General features: G+C 46.9%; 1 protein-coding gene across 50 annotated transcripts in view; it reads right to left on the reverse strand.

Moving 5' to 3' along the window:
- The window catches only part of SORBS1 (sorbin and SH3 domain containing 1), a 232,296-nt gene that overhangs the window by 67,976 nt on the left and 139,381 nt on the right, over positions 1 to 24,939 (reverse strand). For 29 of the 50 annotated variants that reach the window (XM_058697256.1, XM_058697251.1, XM_058697242.1 and 26 more), the window contains 6 exons: positions 21,260 to 21,404; positions 17,360 to 17,389; positions 11,566 to 11,738; positions 9,745 to 9,808; positions 7,962 to 8,036; positions 7,586 to 7,648 (listed from right to left, as the gene is read on the reverse strand). In XM_058697256.1, coding sequence (XP_058553239.1) covers positions 7,586 to 7,648; positions 7,962 to 8,036; positions 9,745 to 9,808; positions 11,566 to 11,738; positions 17,360 to 17,389; positions 21,260 to 21,404 — 550 coding nt within the window. The remainder of the gene's footprint in view (positions 1 to 7,585; positions 7,649 to 7,961; positions 8,037 to 9,744; positions 9,809 to 11,565; positions 11,739 to 17,359; positions 17,390 to 21,259; positions 21,405 to 24,939) is intronic. The other 21 variants (XM_058697260.1, XM_058697257.1, XM_058697244.1 and 18 more) reach the window with 3 other exon arrangements.

Raw genomic sequence — 24,939 nt, forward strand, 5'->3', positions numbered from 1 at the left:
CAGGGAATGTAAAATTTATTTAATTTTTTTATGTTTGCCTTACAAATCTAGCGTAAGAAAATTTTACCTATGTGTGTGAATAAAAATAATAGCTGCTTCCATTAAGTGCCTAACAGTGGCTGATAATTTACTATCATCTCACTTAATTCTTGCAAAAACTCCTGGAGGTATAGAAATCTCTCATCTCATAGACAAGGAAATTAGGTCCAGGGAAGTTAAGAAAATTTGCTCTTAGCCTCACTGTGAGAAAAAGACAAAGCAGGAATGGATTCAAGATCTTTCCGACTCCACCTCCCTGTGCTGCCTCTCAGCCCTGTGACAGGGATAGGTGCTCCGTGCTACGGTTCACCCCAGTCTCATCTACCCAATTGTGGGGAACACTGTGGCTATTCCCTTGTAATTTTTGTTGTGGAAGAGGCAGGGGAGGGTGCTGTTTTGAAACTCAAGTCACGCACTACAGCGTTGGCCAGACTGACTTCCAACCCTTGGAGCCTTTGCTCCATTTTTCTGCATCATCCCCTTGCTGGTGATGCTTAAGCAAGTTTTCTGAGTCATCCACTTCTAGTTCTCTCCTGGTCTCCAGGGACAAGGGTAAAACTGAGTCACTCTTGCTACATCCATCATCCACTTGCTGCTTCTCTTGTTACCTTCTCCTGGCAGACTGAGTCCACGCTGGGGTAGATGGATAAGAAGTTAGAAATACCGAGGAATGGGAAAACTGGGTGCAAGGGTCGCTCTTCTGCGTTTCTGTACACTAGAGTTAGCCAAAGGGAGTGTATTTTTAAGCACAGTTAAGACATAGCAAATGAAACGTTTCTCTAGTTGTCTGTGAACACAGACATTGTCTGTGTCTGAAATCCTGCCTTTACGGTTTCTCCAAGGGTTCTTTAGAGCTGTGCCTTAGGGGGCTCAGCTGAGCCGGGATCTTGTGATTCCTGTTTGTGGTGGAGCCACATGCTAACCGTGCTCCAGAGCCCCAAGCAGCAAACACTAAGCTTCGGCAGCAACACCCAGAACTTCCGGTGCCAGTGACTTCCAGGAAGCTCTGACACTAAGTAGGATTTACTCAGAGTGAAAAATCCACTTCTGGAACCCAAAGGCCCCTGCTGGGCTCCGATGTTTACACACCAGTGATTGCCCTCTAGGCTTTGGCAATCTGTCCTTGGAGGCTCGATTTGGGGACAGCTACTCTCCTAAAACTGCCAGGAAGCACATAATTGCCTTTTCAACCACAGTGACTTTAAATGAACTTCTAAAAAAGCCTTTTTTTTCTGGGTTTTCTGGGTTTCTTTTTTGAGAATTTATAACAATCTTAAAAACATTGGAACAAGTGCTGGTTGAGAATGATTATTTTATAAAAAATTATGTAACTAAAATGAGATAATGAGCAAAAAGTATTTACATAATCACTTGCCTTTATCAAATTTTCATTTTATGCATTTCTTAGGCCTTTAGACTTACAACTATTTCTTTCTCTTCTTAAAATTTTTTTTTAATGTTTATTCATTTTTGAGAGACAGAGCGTGAGTGGGGGAAGAGCAGAGAGAGAGGGAGAGGGAGACACAGAATCCAAAGCAGGCTCCAGGCTCTGAGCTGTCAGCACAGAGCCCAACGCGGGGCTTGAACCCACAAACCGCGAGATCATGACCTGAGCCAAAGTCGGACACTTAACCAACTGACTACCCAGGCGCCCCTCTTTCTCTTCTTTTTAAAATAAAGTTTACTGGGGCGCCTGGGTGGCGCAGTCGGTTAAGCGTCCGACTTCAGCCAGGTCACGATCTCGCGGTCCGTGAGTTCGAGCCCCGCGTCAGGCTCTGGGCTGATGGCTCGGAGCCTGGAGCCTGTTTCCGATTCTGTGTCTCCCTCTCTCTCTGCCCCTCCCCCGTTCATGCTCTGTCTCTCTCTGTCCCAAAAATAAATAAAAAGTGTTGAAAAAAAAAAAATTTTAAAATAAAGTTTACTTATTTATTTCGAGAGAGAGCGAGTAGGGGAGGGGCAGAGAGAGGAGAGAGAATCCCAAGCAGGCTCCGCACCACCAGCACAGAGCCCCACATGGAGCTCAATCCCACAAACTGTGAGATCATGACCTGAGCTGAAATCAAGAGTTGGACACACAACCCACTGAGCCACCCAGGCTCCCCTAAATTTACAATTATTTTTCTAACATCAGGGGCTGATTTCTGACACAACCTTTATCTACCGCACAAATTAATTCCTTCTCCTGCTTTACCCCACACACTTAGGAAGAGGAGGGATAAAAGAGTCAAGATAGATACATACTCACCCCACAACCAAAAATATTCAAAGAAAAAGATGCATGCAGAAGTGGGTACAAAGTCTGGGTGGGATGGGAGAGCAGAATGAGCACAAGGAGAAATGGGGTAAGGTGGTCAGGCATAGTCCAGGGAGCTCAGGGAGAGATTCTCCAAACTGTCTTCTGTGTTCTGGTTAAAGGCAAATTTTAGGGGATTAAAAGGAAAAAAGATCCTGATAGGGTGTAGAGTAGCTATAGAAAACAAATTCATAAAAAAAAAAAAAAATCTGAAGGAAAGAATGATGTGTAGAAGGGAAGAAGGGGAAGGAGGAAGACCTGGGGAGGACCAGAGGGCTGGAAAAAGACTCACCGTCCTCATCTCCAGTGGCATTCCTGGCCCTTGGAGGTGGAAACGGAGTAGCTGCTAGTGCCTCTCAACTATCTTGCAGGACCGTCCAAGACTCCGCACTGGCTGGGTGGAGCCGTCCTGCGCAGCTCCCGTTAGGAGAGCAAAGGTGACCGGGCAGCTCGGTCCGCCTCCTCTGGGCAGTGCTAGCTAGCTGGAGCTTGGGGCATGGGGTGTAGATCCTGGCCAGGCATTTTCACAATAGAACTATTTGCTTGAACTCCAGCAAAGTAAAGCTATTCTTAGAAATCTTCAAAGGCCAGTAGAGGATTACTTTAATTCGGTATAGACGTGCCTGGGAAAAAATCAGCCTCCTAAATCCTTATTCTGGCACATCCTCATCTAGGAACAAGGAGAAAGCTCAGTGAGACAGACCACTACTGCATATGTCACCATAACTTGAGGATGCCTTGGGGTGGTGTCTTGAGACACTTCGCCAGGAGGTGGCAGTGGTCACCATCAGCCTGACTGGTGGAAGAAGCATCCAAAAGCAAGAGGAAAAGCTGGTCTCTGGGACTTTACCCCTTGGCTAAGAGGACAGCCCTCTACCCTGACATGGCCAAACGTATTCTCAGAGGCCACGGACCATGGAAAAACACACCAGATATTCAGTTTTATGCTGACTTGGAGGCATTATTTGAAAAGCTCTGCCATTTTGTGGACATAAAGCAGGTCAAGAGAGCCAACATCATTTGGCATGTTTAGAGTGGGAAGGCTAACTCTTTTGAATCTGTATTCCCTGCTTGAATTCTATATCCAAACACCCCAGATTGCACTGGCGAGTATCTTCTCTTTCTTGGAGGGTGGGAAGGGTGGTATTCCTTCACGCCAGTGGTTCTCAGTCCTGGCCATACGTCAAATCAAGTATCTTGGGGACCTTTCTTTACATACTCCCAGAAATCATCCCGGGAGACACTGGCTCAGCCTATTCAGAAGCAAGGCAGGCTGGATGTCCGGAGTTAGGTGTCAGAAAGCCCTTGGCAAGAGGGGTCAGCCAAGAACACAGGGTGCAGCAGGAGAGGTAGAGGAATCAGCAGTGCAGTAGAACAGTAAGAAAGAGCCCATGTGTGGGGGTCTATAGATCTGGGTTTGAAACCTAACTCTGCTACTTATCGGGTGATCTTGAACAATTACATAAGTTTCCCGAGCCTCACACCCTTTATTTACGAAATGAGGACTTACCTCAGGGGGTCCCTGGAGGGATGAAACAAGGTGACAGTTGTGATGCACTCAGGATGTGGGGCCCTGTATTCGGTAGGGGCTCAATAAACGGTGGTCGTGACAGTCGCTGCAGTGGTTATGCCATTATTGTTGTTGTTGTTATTGTTATTATTAATAGAATTAGGCTTGTGAGCCGCTGAGGTTTGAGCCACCACACTGCTGTTTCCCAAAGCAGGAGACAGGGGAAGAGGCAGCGGCAGCATTTCTGAGGCTTCTCCTCCACAGCTTGTTCCTCTGGCTCCTACTCCAGGAGGAAACCAGGGGCAGGGCATCTGAAGACCCTCCATAGCAGCCCCTCCACATCTGGGTGCAGCAGTGGGTGGGGCTGGCTCTTGTGGCCATCTACGCTCTCTCACCCCACCCCAACAATCTTTCTGTCCCAGTGACATCCCAGATGCTACGAAAAGACCTCTATCTGCCTTTGAGAGAGAGAAGAGAATGGAATTCACAGACAAGCAGCTTTGGGTCACAGAGGAAGGAATGATGGGGAGGAGAGGGCGGGTCAAGTGAAGGCTTAAAAAAAAAAAAGGAAGTAAAACTCATTTGCTTAGCCTTACTTGAGAGTTATTCCCAAAGGAATTGTTATTTTTGATAAGCTTTCTAGTGACCAGAGTATACAGGGAAATTTCAAGAAATACGTCTCCTGAATCCATTCTGTTAATTCCCTAGCCCCAATTACTCCCAGCTACCTCATGAAACAAAGACCTTGTGTCCCACAGAGTGGTCTCAAAGATTATAAAGTGATTAGAAGTGACCGCACCCTGTTGGAATTTATAGGTTTCTTTTAAAGTACATTTTAAACTTCACTGATTAAGACATAATTCTATGTATCTTCTGAAAGTCTGGATAGAAGTTTACTCTTTCATGGTAGTACCTGGGTGGGGTGGGGAAAGGGTTGCTAAACTGGCATAAACAAACTTTCACATAGTCCTTTACTACTTAGGAGAATCAGCTTTCAGACACTTAGTCTTTTTTTATATCCTCTAAACAACTAGAATTTAGGCAGAGGCAGCATCCCTGAGGCTAGGTTTTGATAGATTTACTGAAAGTAATTCTAGTTTCAGATTCTGAGTTCAAGCAAAACAAAAAACCCAGCAGCAACAGCAGCCTGCTCTTCGTAAAGGAGAGACTCTGGAATGATGGCTCGCCTTCCTCATTAAAGCTGGCTATTTTTTCATGCTCATTAAAATCTATGGGTAGAACCCTGGTTAGGTGCTGATTTGTCCTTAACACCTTTCTTTGAAAGGCATAAATATCTCCCACGTTAAGGTGTGCAGAGCTCAGGGCCACCTGTTGGAAGCACACAGGGTTGGCACAGGTACCAACGACAGGGCTGAGGGGGACCTGCCAGAGCTTACCGACCTCAAAACCACAAGCCAGAGAATCTCTCAATACTTTAAAAAAAAAAAAAAAAGCTAAAAAATACCAATTCTTTAAAGTGATTTAGCTCAAACATTTCACTCATTTGTAAAAAGCCTTCATCTAGTTGAATCCGTCTGTGGTCTATGTCTGGATCTGTCATCTTGAGCAGGGAGCAGGGGCGAGATGGAATCTACCCTATTTTTAAAAAGGTCTCCAGGGAAAAAGGCTTCTTAGAAACTCGTGTGAAAACCTAATCATCTTGGTTGTTATGAATCTTTTATGTTCAATTTAATTTTTTTCCCTTTTTATCCTTCAAGACAATTTCATCCTTTTTGGTCTTTGAAAATAAAAAATATTAAGGTTCGCTTCCCACTTTATGGGTGAAAAGCTATCATATCGTCCCTTACTGTTGATGCCTCAAGGAAAAATAACCTCAATTCCCTCTTGCGCCTGATTTGATGTGCCCCAAACAGCAGACGTCATTGTCAGCTGGAGTTGCTAAGGTGTGGCAGCCGATGACACGGCAGCTCTGGGCGTGAGGCCACGAAACCCTGGCTTCAGACAGACAGCCAGGCTGACCTGCCTGTGGCAGGCCCCCGGCATTCCTCCAGTGTGACAGAGTCACTGTATTTCTTCCCAGGACTTCTCCAGGTGGCCTTCCTCTGCCCACAGAACACTGTGCCTTCAGGCTTGCAGTGCCCGTCACCTTCCCCAGAAGTGACCCCTACCCTAGGAGTGCGCTGGGCTCTCAAGTCCAAATGAGGCACCAACGAAACACTGCACAGTCAAAATTACCCTAAAAAAATGTCTCCCTCATTCAGCTCAGTTGTTTCTTGAGCAATGCTTTTGGCTGGAATCAGCACCCCAAGATCAAAAGATGAGGTTATCTCACACCAAATAGGTTCTTGTTGGAAGTGGGGAGGTTGCTGATTATAATGAAATCATCAGCATCTGATGTGAAGCCTGGGTTTGTTTGGTAGACTTCTTTTCGTTCAGATCCAGACATGAAAAGGTTGGAAACCACTGACTAGCACATCAAGGGCAGAGCCAGAAGGGAATACGGTATTTTAGCTAAAACTGTATCAAATGCTTCCCAGAGTGTCATTTCATGCATGTTAAGTAGTCAATGAGAGTTTGGTGAATGAGTGAATGGACGAATCTACCAGTGATGAGAAGGGCTGTGCGGGATGGCTTCTCGGCTAATCAGAGCACAGAAATACGGGGGGGGTGGGGGGGGGGTGTGTGTGAACTGGGCTTCGTCCCTAAAAAGGAACGCTGGTACCAAAGCCTCACTCATCAACATTCTCCAGGTATGTACGGAGGGCCCCCTTTCCACCAGCAAGCTTTCCTCCGGCCTTCGGGGCATATGCTCTTGCAGCTGCCCCCCACAGACATTGTGCAATGAAGGGGCCTCGTCTACCTCTCTGCCAGACGTGCACTTGTGAAAACAGAGGACTTATCTTATTCGTGGTACTATTTTCGGTTCCAAGGACAACGCAAGTGCTCGGTACTAGTTGAATAAGTGACGTTCAGAGCGTTCAACATCTCATCCTAGAAGAGCATTTAATGAAATGTCCTCTGTGTACCCCTCCACTTCCCGCTCTCTGGGTCACTCACCCAGAGATCAGACGATCCCCAGGACAGGATAATTCTCAGGATGGTGCCTTTATCTTACCTTTTATAACCTTCTCTGACACCAAGACTTCTTGCCCCAGAAAAAAGTCTTAGATACAAGTGTGGCCATCCTTCCCAGCAGGTCCAAATTCCTAGCCAGCTCTTTCACGAAACATTTTCTCACTTGGCCAAAACCCTTATTTTCGAGAGATGTCATCTCCCACCATGGCTGAACCTCATACCTGGAAACCTCTTTGGGAATTCCTTACCAAGGAGACGCACCCTGAGGGTCCATGACAAGAGGGGGCTGGCGACAAGTTGTTGCACATGTAGGAAGTGGGTAATTTTTCTGTTGTTGACAGGGGGCCTGTCTACCCGCTCCCATCAGCATCACAACAGCCTCCCTGAGTCACTGCCCAGCCACCAGCACCATGTGACCACCCCAAACACTGGCAGCTTTTCCCAGAGCCCCACACGTTCAAAGCATTATAACTAAGCTACATCGGTTACCCAATTAATCATGTAAACTCCAAGGGAACAGTATGAAAATCCATCTGGATAGACTCAGGTCATACAGTCAGTGAGGAGTGAAGCAATACCACAAAGCACAAGGTTGGGGGAAGCAAAAGATTGGGAGACAGCCCGTTAGCCACCAGAAAAAACCCCAAGGTGAAGAAGAAAGTAACAGCACCAGTACAAAGACAGGCACGTGATTTTCCTTTAATTACCTTCAGATTTAGGACTAGGAGTAGATGCTGGAAACTGGTAGGTAGGAGTGTAGGGATTGTCCTCTGTAGCAGAGAAAAGCAGTGGATTTTGAAACCACCCACCATAAAGTGGAGGAACTGACAAATCCCCAGTTGGCTCTTTTGAACGATTACCTATTTTAGTGTTATTAAAGCACACAGCATCACACTTAAAACAAGATTAATGAATTAGAAAGGCCTTAGTTATTTTAATATAGCACATCATGCAAATGAGACTTTCACCAACCGAAAATGACTATAAAAACAAAATCTAAAAGCCAAATCTTATTCCTATAATGGAACTATAAGAATTAATTTAAGGCTAGGACAACAGATACACTGTCTAAGTTTATGGTACCTTCAGAATTTTGCTGGATTTCAGGAAGTTCAGGGAATTGGTACGTAGGGAAATAAGGGTTTTCTTCAGGAGTGTCTAGGCAGAGGAGCAGGTTTGGGAGAGAGAATAGAGGAAGATACAAATGGAGAGAATGAACGAACAGGGATCCGCGCACAATTCAGGCCCCTTGAATTCTGGAATGTACTAGGCTTCACGAGTGATAGGAAAGAAACTCAAATTGCTTTGAAAAATCCAGTCCTTTCGCCTGAATTACTGAGACACATCTAAAGAGACAATACCCTTTTTCCTCTTGGACCAAGAATTACATATACAGAGGATCTGGTAAGCAAGAGGGATTTAGTACAAAGCTTCAAGTTTCCAAACAAACAAGTGGATTCTTAATTTTTCACACATCTCTGTCTACCATTAGGGCAGGTAGTTTTGTTTAGAACCTGTAATTTGGGTTGAGTGAATCCCTCTAACAGGAGAGATGCTGCCTGTGGGGCAGAACAACATACTGTTCACATATGCACCTGTGTCTTGGCATTTGGGCTGCCAAAGCCAGGTCTCAAGGTGAGAGAAACACAGATTGCTGGGGGAAATGGACAGCAGCTTTAGGAAGTGACCAGCAGAACTGACGTCACCCAATTGGAGACCCAGCCTCAGGCATCACCACCATGACTGAGCTCGGCTACCCAACCAAAGTGGATTTACCCTTGGTTTAGAAACATTGAGCATCTTGGAATTTTGAAACAGTTTGGAGAGAGGCATGGCCAGCTTCACTGTGAATGCTGCAGGAGCTAATTAACAGTGGCTTTAGCTGGCAGCCGCAGCTAATCAGAGAGACTGGTTATTTGCTGCGGCTCAGGCCAACATCGACCAGAATGCTTTCTCTTTGCCTTCATGTGTCATCTGCCAGGCGGCCAGACTGGATTTGGCCACAGGGAATGACAGGATGCTCTGCCTCTGGGAGGAGGGGCACCCTCCCCACAGCGCAGCTGCATCCCTGCCTGTCAGCTGACTGGTGGCACAGGCGCATGGGAGCTGGAGGGGTCATGAGCTGCCTGAGCACTGGCCTGGGTTCTCCCACCATGCTGGATCCCCTGCTGATAGCCCAGGGGACCCCTGCTTTGGAAGCGCTTCTCTTCGAGCTTCAGCGGGCTTTGGTGTGTCAGCTCTTGACTGACTCTCAGGGTTACCTGCCAAGTGCTGGCTCCCAGCTGGGGAAGATTATTTTTCATGTTAACACCTTACAGGTGCACCACACATTCTCCTTCATTAGGAAGAATTCGCGCTCATTTGGACCCTGCAACATCCTTTGGAGGAAAGGAAGAGGGACAAATGCAGAGAGGCATGTGACCGGCCCAAGGTCACACGAGTGCTTGTGGGACTGAATCCAGGTGAGACCAGTTTTCTTCACTCCCAGGTTCAGTGCTTTCTCAACTTGCTCTGCCTACAAGGCAGTCACGGGCTGACACGGGGAGCTGCGCTGAAAGCTGGAAGCAGGTGGGAGTCAGAGCTGCTCACATCCTGGGCAGGCAGATGCTGGGCTCAGCCTGCTGCAGCCCACGACACCCGGGAGGGAGGACTTGCGAGCTGACCTAAAATCCCGCATGTGACGCAGGGCACAAGCGCTCCCTCCCCACTCTGCTCTGCATGTGCATGGTTGGGCTCAGGCAGGCTGGTGCCCAATGGGTCGAGCGTAGGGCCCAGTCTTCTGGCATCCTAGCAAAGCAAGTCTAAGTCCTCACCACATCAGTCAACATAGGAATACAGCACAGCTTCTACAAATGAAAATCAGTACCTCTGTTTAGCTTGTGGATCTGTTTAAACATGGTCTTGTACCAGTCTTTTGATCGCTCGGTGTTCTAGAGAAAAACAAAGGCAAAGGGTAAAATAAAATGGAAAATGTCAGCACGTTTCAGAACCTCCATGATTATGAAAGCACAATGGAAAGTGACATCGGACGTCAAAACTCACGTAACTCTATACATCTTGGTGAGCCTACATTTAAATCTTTATTAAAAATGCAAAACTTTTAAGAATAGATAAACCAAGAGATTCCAACCTGAATAGGTGGCCAAAAGGAATGCAGACTTTGAAAAGAATAAACAAAGATCCTCTTGAAATGTGTTCAATTTTTTAAAATTTCATTTCTTAGAATCTGTCTTCATTTATAGACAACTAAAACACAGTAAAGCCTCCCAGAAACATAAAAGACAAAGGATATTTCTGTATCAGGCCGAGCCCCCACCCATTTCAGGTTATTCTGTAGCAGAGTAAGCTAAGTCACCTTGGAGAGGGCCAGATTTAGAACACATACATTAAAATGTAACCAATTCTAGCAGCCAATGCCAGAGAGTTTTCATCTTAACCACAAAGCTGGGCTGTTTTTAAGACAAATATAAAACAAGGAAGGGGACGGATAGGTAGTTAGGTCAGATATATTTTCACTACCATTTTACAGATGAGGAAATGAGGTACAAAGTCGAAATGATGCCCAAGGTCACAGGGCTGGTGAGAAGGTGAGTGGGAGGGCTGCCCCACATGATGGTTAGGGGGCATGGGTATGGGATTCAGAGAGACTGCTCCTTCGCCCACAGGATGTGCAATCCTGGCCAGGACCGGAATCACTCTTGAGTCCCTGTTTCCTCATCTATAAAATGGGAATTATATCAGCGTTCACCTCGTAGCGTGAATGATGAGATGGTGCATTCAGCAAGCGGTAGCCACAATTACTGTCACAATTCCCTTTCTACCTATTATTATTTATTATATACTTATTATTACTTAGGGCCAGACAACAGCTCTTCTGAGGCTTAGCCCACTGCCATTTCTACTGGCTTCCCCCAAAGGGAAACAAAATCCAGTCCGTTCATTACATGGAAACTGTAGAGAAACATCGCAGCCAGTGTTCTGAAGGGCCCATGGCAAAAAATGGGATTCCCTCTAATCCAGCTTCAGAAGTCAGGCTTCCATTGAATCCCTTAGGGCCTGCATAAGGCTGGCACCCCCCAGTACAGAGGGGGAGATCTGGGGCAGCCTGTATTCATTCTGTGGTTCCATTAGTTTCTTGCTCACCCCCGATGATGGGGTATCTCTCATCCAGGGAAATGTCTTCCTGAACCCATTACCAGGGACCCTGAGCCCCACACTCTCTTCAGGGTTCTGTAATCCCGGACCTACAATTTCTGAGTGTGCTCCAATGGACAAAAGAAGGGAGACTTGGAAACAATGCCCACAACATCTCCCCTTGAACACGCATGTGCCCGGAGCTTCTCAGAAGTTCAGCTGCAGAGAAACCGCTCTGCCTTTGCCCCACTCTCCTTTACCTATAGTCCCATGAACCCAAAACCCTTTTCTCATGAGACTTATTAACACTAACATGTTTTGGGGAAAAGCTACTGCACTCTGAGGTCATGCAGTTAGGACCGAGGTGGGGCAGGAGGCTGGCACACAGCTCTGGGAGGCTCTGTGGCCCTCAGCAGGCTTGGAGGGCGGGCCGTGGTGAGGACTTCCTTGTGAGGCCTTTACAAACCACAGGGGGGCTCACAAGCACCCAGGTGCACACTGGTCACTGGTGTAAGAGGAAGCCTACGGAAGACATCTGGGTCAGTGTTCGTACCCGGAGTGGGATGCCCACTTCATCCATGGAAACATCGCTTAGGTCCTGAGCGCTCTTGGCCACCCGTCTACTGTCATCCTTTGCCTTTTTTTCAGGAGCCCTTCCAGGTGAGCTGGGTTTTTCCTGGGCTGGTGCCAAGTCCTGCTCTCCCACTCTTCTTTCCGAGACAGGATCTGGAAGTGAGAAACAGCTGTCAGCTGAAGCTCTTCTGCTAGCTCTGAAGCAAAAATCTCCCAAACAATCCAGCTGGGGGGAGGGGAGGGGTGTATTTGCAAATTCCCAATCAGAAGGAGTTTCACTTAAAGCGTGGGTCAGCACACTATGGCCTGGTCACCTGCTTTTGTAAAGTTCTACTGGGACATAGCCACACCCATTCATTATGTATTATCTATGAATGCTTTTGAATTACAACGGCAGAGCTGAGTAGCTCGAACAGAAACTGCATGGCCTGCGAAGATGGAAATATCTACCATCTGGCCTTTAAGTTGCTAAGTGCACATTAGAGTTTGATTCAGGACTAGAGGTTACAGAGTGCTAATAAACATACCACGTGTGGTCTACAGATTATAAAATTACTTTTGATACTGTTATTCCAAGCCGCGTCACTTATCATAGGAAGGCACTATGGCTATGCGTGCACATGTCCTGTGGCCATGAGGGTGAACCCCTCAGAGCGCGGGCCTTCAAGGAGCTGATGGCCCGTGGGCAGAGAGGGCAAGGGAGCCAGGGACGAGAATGCAGGATGACCAGGGCTGAGAGTCAGCATCCAACTTAGCTGAGGAACTGAGGTTCCGGACTGACCTCTCAGAGGGAGTCAGCCAGATGGGAAGTGAAGGGTGTTCCAGGCAGAGGGAACACCATCAGGAAATGCAAGGGGACTCTGAACTACTCTGAGTTTATTAGGTGCCAGGTACTGTGCTAAATTCTTCAAATACATTACCTCAGTTCATCCTCCCAATAACTATATGAGGAAGAAACTGTTATCCCTCCATTTTTTAAAAAGTTAAGTGGGCCAAAGCACAGAGAGGTTAAAGTACCCTTCCCGAGGTCACACAGCTGGCATGTGGCCAAGTTGGGATTTGGACTAGGGATACCTGACTCCAGCAGTTCTCTCTGAACCATATCCTGTCTTGCCTCCCTCAAAGATGGCACCAAGGTTTCGAGCCTGGACTGATCCAAACAGAAGTTAGTAAAGGGACTGGGGTGGGGAAGGCAGGGAGAGATGGCTGTTTCCATTCAGGCATGGTAACTTTGACAGTGAGACATCCAAGCAGAAATAGAGGAGCGGGGCCCCGGTGAGGGGGCCCTGGCAGGAGTGCAATTCCCAAGCCATCGGCATAAAAGCAATGGCTGAGGTCAAGGAGATGGAGGGGTAAGTGCGGGCAGAGTTAAGGGCTGACATCACATGCTGAAGAGCAAAAAGGACCCCCCAAAGGATGCAGGAGTTATCGGACGGAGAGGAGATGAATCAGAAAGGAATAGTGAGGTGTTGCTGAAGCCAGCGATGCGAGGGCTTCAACCCATAAAGGAAGGAAGAAAAACCAGAGCATAGAAAGGGGGTTCAACAAAGCAGAAGAGTCACAGGATCCCCGGTGGGAGCAAGTTTCAGAGGGCAGCGGTGGTAGATGCCAGATTGCAGGAAAAGCGATGAACACGCAAGCAGGAAGTAGGGAAGTAGCTAGTGAGGGAGTGAGCACACAGGCATGGACTGTGGCAGGTGGCAACCAGACAGGTCAGGAGGTTAAGGAAGAAAAAGGTTTAAGCTGGGGTGGGGGGGGAGTTGGTGTCTAAGTCCTAGCAGTGACACCCATGAGGTGAGACTGATGGGGACAGAGGACAGAGATATGCCCTGGCATTAGGAAATGCTGAGTCAGGATCTGTTTACTGAGAGGTTCTCATCTTTAGAAAAGGAAAAGGTGCAGAGTGCTGGCTCGAGACTAAAATCCAGTAAAAAGGAGGGACCCGAGAGCAGAGGCAAAGTTGTAGCCAAGTCAGAGATGACCATGTGTGGAGGAGGAGGGGGGGGGTGTGGAGGAGGAGGGGGGGGGTGTGGAGGAGGAGGGGGGGGGTGTGGAGGAGGAGGGGGGTGTGTGGCGGAGGAGGGGGTGTGTGGAGGAGGGGTGGGGAAGTGGGGTGACGTTGCTTCAGCTGGGCTCAGGTTCTACAACCTTCACAGCCTGCCTGCCCGACAAAGCGACACTGCCTGGATTTTTCTTTCTTTTTTTTTTTTTTTAAATATGAAATTTATTGTCAAATTGGTTTCCATACAACACCTAGGGCTCATCCCAACAGGTACCCTCCTCAATGCCCATCACCCACCCCCCCCCCCCCCCCACTCCGCATCAACCCTCAGTTTATTCTCAGTTTTTAAGAGTCTCTTATGGCTTGGCTCTCTCCCTCTCTCTCTCTCTTTTTTTTTTTTTTTTCCCTTCCCCTCCCCCACGGTCTTCTGTTAAGTTTCTCAGGATCCACATAAGAGTGAAAAAACATATGGTATCTGTCTTTCTCTGTATGACTTATTTCACTTAGCATAACACTCTCCAGTTCCATCCACGTTGCTACAAAAGGTCAGATTTCATTCTTTCTCACTGCCAAGTAGTATTCCATTTTGTATATAAACCAACTTCTGAACCAAGTACTCATTCTGTGACCACAGAACGGTTTCTAAACTTTCTGTGCAAGACTCAGCTTAGTGAATGCTTCAGAAAATGTGATCCCTGACATCATCACCATGAGCTTTAAAGGATGTTACTACCAGACTGGCTTTATGGGGTGAGTTCTCAGGCTCCCAGAAGGGAGGGACAAGGATTTGGCAGGAAGCCTGGCAGTGTAGGGGGGATTGCAAGTTACCAAAGTCTACCCCTGAAATGGCTCTGCTGAGCATTTTCCTCCCACCTGGAAAAGCCTTCCTAAGTGTCACCACCAAGCAGCAGGTGAGGCTGATTTTGAGCCGTCTCACCTGGTGCTTGGAGATGCTCCCACTCCTTGCTCCAACGTCCTCTCTTCAGAAGCAGAGCACAGACTTGCCATTCTCAGGGTTTTCAGGCCCAGAGAATTTTTTTTAATTGTTAGGGCAGGTGGCTCTAACAACAATCACTTAACTGCAAAACTCAGGCTGACAGTTCATGGACTTGTTCCAAGGCTGTCAGAGTTCTTCAGATCTACAGAAATGAGCCCTGAATTATTTCACTTCAGAAGCTTGTGATCATGCAATTCATGATTGAGTGAATTTCAGTGTACAGAGAGATGAACTGCAGCCTCAAAAAAAATTTTTTTTCTTTTTTAAATATATATAGTGAAAGCCCAAAGTGACACTTCATTGTACCATGCAGGTGACAGGACCACCCTTTGACATCTACAATGAGGGTTTGCTGCTATTTCTTAATAGGCAAATACAGACCCCTCAACAGGACATCCAGGAGCATTTCTTTCTAGTTTTATACTGATTTCAAAAGGAAGGTGCTGCAAAGGGTCGTTAAATAAGTGACAATGCTGACAACTTAGGACAGGGCCTCTGTGTTTGTGGGCAGCTTTCCTTTTCTTCACACCCACAGATTTTGAGTGAGAGCCACAGCAATGCTGACATCTCCCTGAGAACGTATATCAGCCCCTGTGCTCCAGCCCTGACCTGTTTTCCTCTCCATCTGCCCAAGAGGACCACGAACTTGAGGTGGCTAAACACCATGTGGGACTCAATCCCGAGTGCATCTCGGAACAAGAAGCCCCATAAAGGCTCAATAAAAACCCATTAAGGACAGTGGGAGAGATGGGCGGCCCTCCATGTGCCACCACCACAGGTATGATGGGCAAAGCCTCACTGATGGAGTCAGTGACTGGAGTCAGCCCAGCCAGCCTTCTCTCCATCAAGGGCTTCTGAACAAAAGGGTGCCTTTTTTTTTTTTTTTTAAACAAAAACGAACATTTAGTGTGCACTTACTTTATGTCCCACTCTATCAAATACCATTAGTGGCTCTGTCCCAAAACTCAAGGAAGATGGAAACATTAGGCTCATTTTGGAGCCAAGGAAGTGGCCTGAGCCTGCCAGCCTGGTGGAGAAGCCCTAACATTACAGAGCACTTTCCAGTGTGCAAGGCATACCCCCCTTCCTGTCACACGTGATCCTTACACCTCTTTGAGGCAAGGACAAGGATTATCATCCCCATTTCCCACATGAGGAAGCTGTGGCTCAGAGAGGTAAAGTCATTTACCCAGGGACACACAGTTGTAAGAGGAAAGAGCCAGGACCAAACTCTGGGTCTCCTAACTTGTGTCTGAGCACCTTTTTCATCTACTCCATGCTCCTTTCCAATCCCAAAGGCAAGAAGGCGTTCCTTCACAGGAGCTACCTTTGTTTCAGAGCCACCCTGTTCTCAGCAACCTGGGCTGGGGCCAGGGAGTGAAGTGAGTCGGTGTGGCAAGTCAGGAGGGGGCAGCGAAGGGCACCTTGTGCTCAACCATGGCCTGTCCTGGTCCTGGGGCCAAGTCCCGATAAAGCTGAGAGGGTGTGAGAAGCCCATGTTCTCCCCACCAGGCTCTCCACGGATCACAAGGGCAGCAGTAGCATGAAAGAACACAGAAATCGTGACGCAGCTGCTCAGAAAACGGTGGCTTGTGTGTGCCCACCAGATCAGGGATTCCTGCCCCGATTCACAAGTATCTACCAATCCACCACATGCACGTTTGACACGTGTGGCTTTTTCTAGAAATGCATCTACTGCCTTTATTAGATTCTCCAAATGAGTCCATCACCAAAAATAAGGTTATGAACCATCACAGCACACCACGGGCTGCTCAAAGGCCCAGTCATGGCCACCGAGCCTGGCTTAGGGCCTGATACAAAGCAGGCACTCAATAAAATGACGAACGAATCAATGGAGGTGCCTACTGATAACAGTAACTCACATCTTAGATCATTAGGAACCTAAGGCTCTGCCAACGGGAAGCAGTAGAACCAGGACTCAAAGCAGAAAGCCACAAGGAGATGGTAAAACCTTTCCATTCCTGGGTTTCCTCACAGGTTTGGCTGTGCGTTTGTTCCCTCCACACCTGGCCTTGCCTCAGTGCTGCATACTTTATCGGGATGAGCCCTGACATCTGATGATCTGTCAGATACATGCCCAGCACTGTCAGTTCCTGATGAAATGCGATGCCCCAGTGTGGTCAGTACACAGGGCAGCATCAGCATCACTGGGGAACCTGTTAAAATGTAAGTTCTCACCCATATGCATTAGATCCAAATCTCTGGAGCTGTGGCCTGGAATTGGGGTTTTGACTAGCTCTCCAGGAGATTCTGATGCCTGCCCAAGTTCAGGAAGCAGTCCTCACACCCTCTTCCAGGCACTGCTGGTCTGGAGTTTCTCACCCAGGTCCATCATGCAGGGTCATTTACTGGCACCTGGGCTTGCTGCCCCCAAATAAAAGAACTTGCCCACATTTCCTAACCCTGACCTGTCACATCCTAGAAGAGGAATAGAAGCAAACAGAAAGGTGACTTCTTCAGCAAGGCCTGCCATGAATGCTCTCATGAATGTGCTAAGGTACAACTCCTTGTTCTTTTTATTCAGAGTACCCTGTTCTTACCATCAAGACACATATCACAGCTGCACCGAACAGGTGTACTGGTTAGGGTCACCCATTGGGTGTGCTCCCACTAGCCCGCAGGCGGCAGGACCATGCCTGCTTTCACCATCCTTGTGGTCCAGCAGCAGAGTCCCCAGCATAGCAGAGGGGCTCCTCAGACTATGCTGCGCACACATCAAAGGTGTTAGCATGTAAATAAGTACTTGGTACCTACCTGAAAGGCTACTGAGTCGTTTCTGCTGTTCTGTGGTAAGAGAAAGGACACACATCATGAGATTTACACAGACAAGGCAAGACCGGGAAGTCACTCCAGAATTCGTGAGCATCCCCAAATTGGCACCCTAACTGTCCCTGGGCTTAGATGTCAAATGTTGCATAGTCACCACATCCAGCCGAATGCAGGGGCATTAACACAGCTTTCTTATCTAGGCGTGGTGTGTCCTAGTCCCGCCTCCTCACCCCCCCCAGCCCACCCTCCTACATTTGCACCAAGATTCAGGGAATAGTCACTGCCTTCTGGTTGTTATATCTGGTTTCAAGGTGATCTGATCATGGAAAGAGACCCTCCCAACTCCTCTGGTTTCAAGGGACCAGGACCCTATAAAGACCCCAGTCTTACTACGTTTGGAGGGAAATGTAATTGTAATCATAACCAAGGCAGCTACCGTCTCCTGAGAGCTTTGCCAAATGCCAGACATTGTGTTAAGAGCTTTCACACATGTTAACACTTTTAATCTTTGCAACAACTCTAGCAGGTAGGTCAGGTGGGTTGAGACGTCTCAGAAAATCAGCACAAACTACCCATGATGACACTGAAAATCAGAGCAGGGCCTAGAACCTTGACCCCCAACTCCTAGTCCAGGGTTCTTTCCAACCACGATGGCCGGGCCATCGCTGTTGCCTAACATGGAAGGTCTATCGGTTCCTCACCCTCCCGGGCACTTGTGGGGAGGGGAGGCCAATATCTCCTCTGGAGAGTTCTGTGTGTACGTGCTATGGGATAAACACAAAAATGACCTTTACCTTCCAAAGCTGCTAAATATAAGCAGCCACACAGATAAAAATAGAGCGCCTGCCAGCCCCTGGGTGCTGTCATCATCCGCCTTGGCTACGGCCTCACCCTCCCTCCAGAATCCATGTGGGCAAGAAGTAAACAGAGCAGCAGGGCCTCGCTCAGCCTGTGGAACAGCCTGTCCACCTCTGGATGTGGACATAGTTCACATCAGCCGGACAACAGGAGCCCAAAAGAGCTCCAGGCTCAGCACTGCCAGCAGCTTGCTGGAGGCTACTGGCCAATCACGTCAGCTCTCAGCCTGTTTCCTCATCCGTCACATCAAAGTGCCCACCGGATCTGTGGCTCTCAAGCTCCAGTCTGCCAGCTAGAGGCAAGGCCTTTCTTACCACGCAAAATCAAATTTATTCAACTTCCAAGACTATGTCGTCGCTACTTCTGAGATATGAAATGGCCTTTCTTTTAGAGAATGACATGTGATACGGATAACAGCAGTTGTTCTTCAGGGGTGTTATTTACCAAAGTTAGAAATTAGCAACCCTGGGCTAGTTCCCAGACCGCTTCATGTGACCATGAGATCCAGAGTCTGGGAACCACGGCAACTCTTGCTCTCCGACGTGGTCCGTGGACCAGCGACATCGATGTGCCTTGCAAGTTGCTGAAAAAAATGCAGAATCTCAGCCCTGCCTCAGACCTCCTGAATCTGGATCCGCAAGTGTGTCCTCTCAAGACGGTACACATTAAAGACCGAGAAGTTCTGAGCTAGGAGATCCACGCGCCTCTTCAGTCCTGAGTTTTCTGGTTCGAATTCTCCCTCCAGACTGATTTTAAGTGATCTGCCCTCAGATGTGTGGTGTGAAAGCCGAGGAGAGGGGCGAGGAGCCGTGTTGTGCGTGGCTGTTAGTGCTGGGCTAGACGTGCAGTGCCCCCTGCCCCCCATTTGTCTGCAACCGGGGGGCCTGGTTTGGAGAGAGAGGGTTATTGTCACACTGTGCCCTGGGGCTGTCTAGGCAAGAAAAAAGTAAGCCTTTTTTAGGATGACTAAATTAGAATTCCAGAAGTAGAGTAAAGTTATCATTCTCTCAGGAGACTCTGCAATAGTGAAGAAACTGTTTTCATGGCTACCGTCTACCAGCACTGCTGCCAGGCCGGGTAAATTGCAAAGCAAGGCCTGAAACGCACGACCTACTCCCCACGGACAATCAGGAATCCGAAGCTAGGTGTTTCCATTCTCCTCCACTCTTGGTGCTCCACCTCCTTAGGGAACATATGGTTTGCTCTTCACGACAGGCTACTTTTTATTCCAAAAAAAACCCCCTAACGTACTTGTATCCTTTTTCTGAAGGATGTGTGATTCAGGCAGCACGAATCTGATCTCTAAACCCAAAGGGCAAGACTGGACAAGAGAGAAAGGCAAGAAGCAAAGACATTTGGGCAAATAAGAGGAATCTGTTTGCTCAAAGAAACAAAAAAGAATTGGGCATTTCTGCGCCCAAAGATGTCTCACTAGGTGTCATCAGAGGGACGTCGTGGAAGCGGCTGACATTACTTTTGGCATTTCCCAAAAACCAAGTTGCCTTGGGAATAAATCCCATTTTTAGAGAAACTGCCTCTCCTTCCGGGAACAAACTTACTTCTGTTTGACTGGATTTTTTTTTTTTTTTTTTAAAGATGAATCATAAAGAAGTTCACAGAGAATCAAAATTTCACTTTGTCCTGCATGACGGACAGTGTTTGGGCAGAGAAAGCCATTGCCAGTAGGGGGTATGACCCTGCTGAAAGGAGAATGGGGTCTTTTATATAGTTTAGGGTGGGGGTTGGGACCCTTATCACCTTTGGAAGAACACAGATTCATGGAGGACAGTTAATTTGGAGGCCACACATAATGAAAAAAAAAATAAAATTCCTAAAATAACTACTTAAGATTCAAGTGGGAAGATTTTAAGTGAGAAAAAATGTTTCATTCATCTGTTTTACAAGTTAGAAGCAGGAAACAGAAAACTCCATTTAACATGGAAAACAATTAAAAATAGACTCCAGTTCCATTCTCATCCAAGTTATGTGGGGGATGGGGCGAGCAGCAGGCAAGTAGGGAGTTGAGAAAAGGAAGACTGGGTGCCCAGCTTTGAGCTCTGAATAAAATAATTAACATTCCATGTTCTATGAAACTCAGACTAGACAGCCCTTTCTGCACTAGGAAACAGCTTCACAACTTCACACTGCAAAGGATTTTTGTGAAGGGGAAGCTTATTCCTCTATTGAATTCCAACAAGTTAAAACGTGGGACTTTACTTAGCATCATCTTCTGAAGTTTTAAAGCAGAAAGGTCGACATATACAATTATTACCTCAGAGCACTTCGGCTTCACCTAAGATGCCCCTTCAGAGAAGGGGAAGGGCCAACCAGAAGCAGTACGAGAAACTATAGAAAACACACATGGAAACCCTCAGCAGAGCTCTAAGGGGCCACGTGAGCCTCATGTCCCCAGAGGGTGCACTGAATGACAGCCAAGAGCATTAACTGCTGGCAAGAATCAAGGCCGGTGAGTCACAAAGAGAAAGTCCAGTAGCCTGTTTTAGAGGCCCCAAAACATGTTTGACATTTTAGAAAGGTTTCCACCCATTATGCTTTCTTTTGTTTTTAAGTTTTGGTACTCAAAATTTTGCTTTCTAGAAAATTCATGATGTCAAAGAACTACATGACTTATTACAAGAAGTATTACTGTACCCAGATTTTCTAGGCGAAGCTCTGATTTGGTATCTCATGATGAAGAGTTAAGGCGCACAGACTTTTTCCCTTCTGTCTTTTCTTTCTTTTTGGTGGAATCATCTGAAGGCAACTGTGAACACCCAACGTGTGGAACACATACTACACCAGCTTACTTATGCAGATGCCCAACATCATGCCAAATCAGGGGCCTACCTCCCTGCTGTGGTCTACCCTGTGGGTCACAGGAGGGAGAAGACTAGGGCAGATGACCTCGGAGAAGGATGGGGTTTATGAAAATTTCTGTGGAATGGCAGAATTCTTGCCCCTGAAGTCACAGAACAGCTATGTTGATGCCAGTGAGCTGGGGGGAGGGGTTCTCTGAAGCTCTCTTACCTCGATTGTGTTGCAAGAGCACAATAGTAGGATTGACAATTGTCGTAGAGGGGTAGGCAGATGATGGTTTGCTAACTGGTGCAGAGATTTGGGAATCCGTTCCAGCATGGGATGGAGAAACTTCATTCAGTAGAGGGCCTGAATCCTGAAAAGAAAACAAACACTGTAACCAACTGTAAGTACATGAAACCTAATGTTGATGCTTTTTAAAAAGCAGAAATTTAAAGCTTTACAAGGACCTTAATTACAGGAAGAAATGTAATCAATGAGACATCACTAATTCCAGTTAGAAGTATAAGCTGGAATGCTTAGTCTCTTTGTTGGTGTTAGTAAGGGTAGAGAGGGAAGGTGAGTGTTACTGGAATTCTCAGCCACATCATTCATTATTTTCACCTGGTAATAACTGTGGATCAATCCGGTTACTGAAAAAGGAAATTCAAAACAAAGTAGAACAACATGCAAGACTCATGCAATTCCAAATGTGATCTGAGAACAAGAGCTGGTTTAAGGGAAAAATCAGGAAAGTTTAGTACACTTGTCTAAAGAAACATGAGACAATGCGAGCACAAGGAGCCATAGATGTAAGAATGAGGAGGAGTTAAGTATCGGTACTCTTAGAAAGCTACTCTTATTATTTGCATCACTCAACAACTTCACTAGCATTTGTTTCTGAGATTGGGATATTTTCCGGTCCTATCCTGACATTGTTTTTCACTGCAGTATTGAGTGACAGAGATCTCTGAAGTCATAAAGACTTATGAAAATCCTGACTTCAAAAACCTGAGGTCTAAAAACCAATAAACCCATTACTACTAACGTTATAATTTGCATGATGGGAATAATGCCAGTCTTTCTTAAAGACAGGAAAATAAGACCTCGAAATGCAGTAAGGATATGTAGGCAGTTTCCTCTATCACATCTATAAATCTTGCCAAGTTTCTATTTTGGAATTTGTAGACCTCTAGCCAGAACATCATTCTCAAAAGGGTTCGAAAAACAAGACTTTGATCGTTACTCTCCAGAGGAAAGTATGGCTCAAAGCAATTAGTATGCTCCAGAGATCAGCTTCTCTGTAAGTGCCCATAGGACAAAAGCCATGCCTCCCTTCCTCTTTTTTGACCCACCCACCCTGCACTTAGCACAACACCCTGCAGACAGTAGGTGCTCGATAAATGCCACCTGAATGACTGGAGCCATCCATTAGCAAAGGGTTTCTGAACAACTTCTGCAGCAAGAGAACATGTGAGCATCAAGAGAGAGTGTGTCAGGACCAGGGACAGCTCCTGACACACAGTAGGGGCTTCCTGGATCACACTGGCTTGGTCATTCCAAATCTTCGGAAAGTGCCCTGACGTTGCAGCTGTTAGTTATGAGCAACAGTTCAGTTTAGTGAACAAAATCTTTCCAAGACTCGAGAGGCACAATATGATCTTGTTCAAAAGTGCTTCATCTCCATTTTTTTTCATTTGTAAAATAGAAAAAAATTACTCTGCTCTTAATTTGCTTCCTAAGTGATTTAATAAAGATAAATGACACACTCATGAAAATTCGGCCATAATGCACCCAAGAAACACACCAAAAAAATCATGCATATGGCTCTTTAAAGTATAAATGCCTACTGTGGTGTCTGGATGGATCACCTGAACATTAGTATTACACAAATATTATTCTGTGCCACGAGGCTTATTTCTGGAACATCACAAAAATGGCTATTGACTAAAAGAATGTGGATCAATTAACATGAATTTTCTTCTTCCCTCTTACTCTTAAATAGCTGCAGAAACTGAGCAAATATCAACTTGTGGCTTGGCCACCATCCCTACGGGCTCCTGTTCTTCTCGACAATTCTCATTCAGTAGAGGATCCCAAGCGGTTTCCTTTTTCACCTGTTACCGGGGGCCAAACCAGAAGTTCTCAGGCCAACTGAAGTCTCCCCTGCAAGTCTTTATCAGGCTGATCAGTCAGGTTTGAGAAATCGAGGAAACTCCTAACTAATCTGTCCTGGCATACCTGAAACAAAATTCAGTACGAAAATCTAGATCTATAAAGGTGATAAATTTGAGAGTATACAAGAAAACTACTCACAATTGTATACCAGGACACTAAAAATATCTCACTTTATATGCTGCTCAAGAAGAAATATTCTGTGCCAGAGGGAAGAATATCGATACCACCTATAAAAAGAGCAGCTTCTCAATTCACCTGTAAGCTGCACTGGGGTGAGGGGAGTGCATTAGGAACAGTCTAGCATTTTCCTCCAACAGGTTTGAGCTGCAAAGCTCAAAGCTAGAAGGACATCTAAAGACCCTGGGCCATGTTCAGTTGAGTCCTGACCTAACTGCATTGTGTTGCATCTAGAGATCTGAGAAGAAGTCCTAGACCAGGATGAAGCCATTCCCAGCTTTGGGGTGCCTGATATCTAGCTATAAATTCTCCTATAAGCCAAAAAGTTCTCCTGCTTTCTACATGACTGGCATCAATCATGTAGACTGAAGCCACAGGGCTTCAATGAGCCACAGGGATGTTACTGAACATTTACCTTCATCAGCCAATTACAGGACCCACTGTGGTCCGAGGACCCTCAGCAACAGAACCCCTGGGATGTGCCTGATCAAATCAGAGCCCTAGGCCCCTCTGCAGACCTATTCCAGGACTCTAGGAGTATAATCTAGAATTGACAATTTAAACCAGCTTCCTTGCCTCTTAGATAATCTCGTGTGCTAAGCTTGAGAACCAATATGCTATCCACAAAAAACCCCTTTGAAAGCAAAGGCTGCACGCTGTTCATAGTTGTACCTATGGAATCTAGCAGGATGCCTAGAACACGGCAGGAGCTCATTAACTGTTAACTAATTAGCCACTAGCTTACTTTTAAGAACCCTGGCCCCCACTTGCTAGGGCAAGTCCTCGGCAACGTAGCTGACAGTTGAGTGCTCTCTCCATGGGAAGCACTATAACAGAAGTTTAACATACTTGGTCCTACTGTACCCCACAGGCCTGTGAGTAGATCCATGCATCCCCATCTCACAATTCACTCTGAGGTTCTCACAGATCCTCTTGATTCCCAGAGCTCCTGAGGAGAGAAAAGACTGGGTACCCTGATTCAGCTTTTCCACTTGGGCTTTCCTACCTACAATGGGGACTCGTCCCTCACAGGATGGGGCCTGAGGTATCAGGGCTCTTTACCTTCACACGACTCCTGGAGCAACGCTGTGTCACAAAGGCCCCTGGGAGCCTCCAGTCAGGGGCCCCAGCAATTACACGCCTTTGGAGAAAACAGTCCCAACGTTTGTGCAAGGCTTTTAGATCCATTTGCTCCATTAAACTCCATTCTCTCTCTCTTTTTTAACCATTCTCTGCCATCGCTGCATATAAAAGAGTTTGTTTACTTGCTAAATCAACAAAAGCCCTGGAGGCTCACTGTTCCCTGGTGGGGAACCTGCCGGCCATCGGCTTTCCCACATGGCTCCTCAGCTCTCCAACACCACATCTGCTTGGCCTCTCAAGAGCATCGCGAGCCAAAGGAAAGGCCACAGAGGTTCTCTGAGGGAAACGGAGTTCTTTCAGGAAGATGCGCATTCCGAATAAGACAGACAGGAAGAGGGACGTGAGGGGTCTGTGAGCAGCTGCAGGAGAACCATGAACACGCGCGGGAGGCATGCACTCCGGGGAAAGCAAAC

Source organism: Neofelis nebulosa, chromosome 13 (genome assembly GCF_028018385.1).
Source record: "Neofelis nebulosa isolate mNeoNeb1 chromosome 13, mNeoNeb1.pri, whole genome shotgun sequence".
Lineage (NCBI taxonomy): Eukaryota > Metazoa > Chordata > Mammalia > Carnivora > Felidae > Neofelis > Neofelis nebulosa.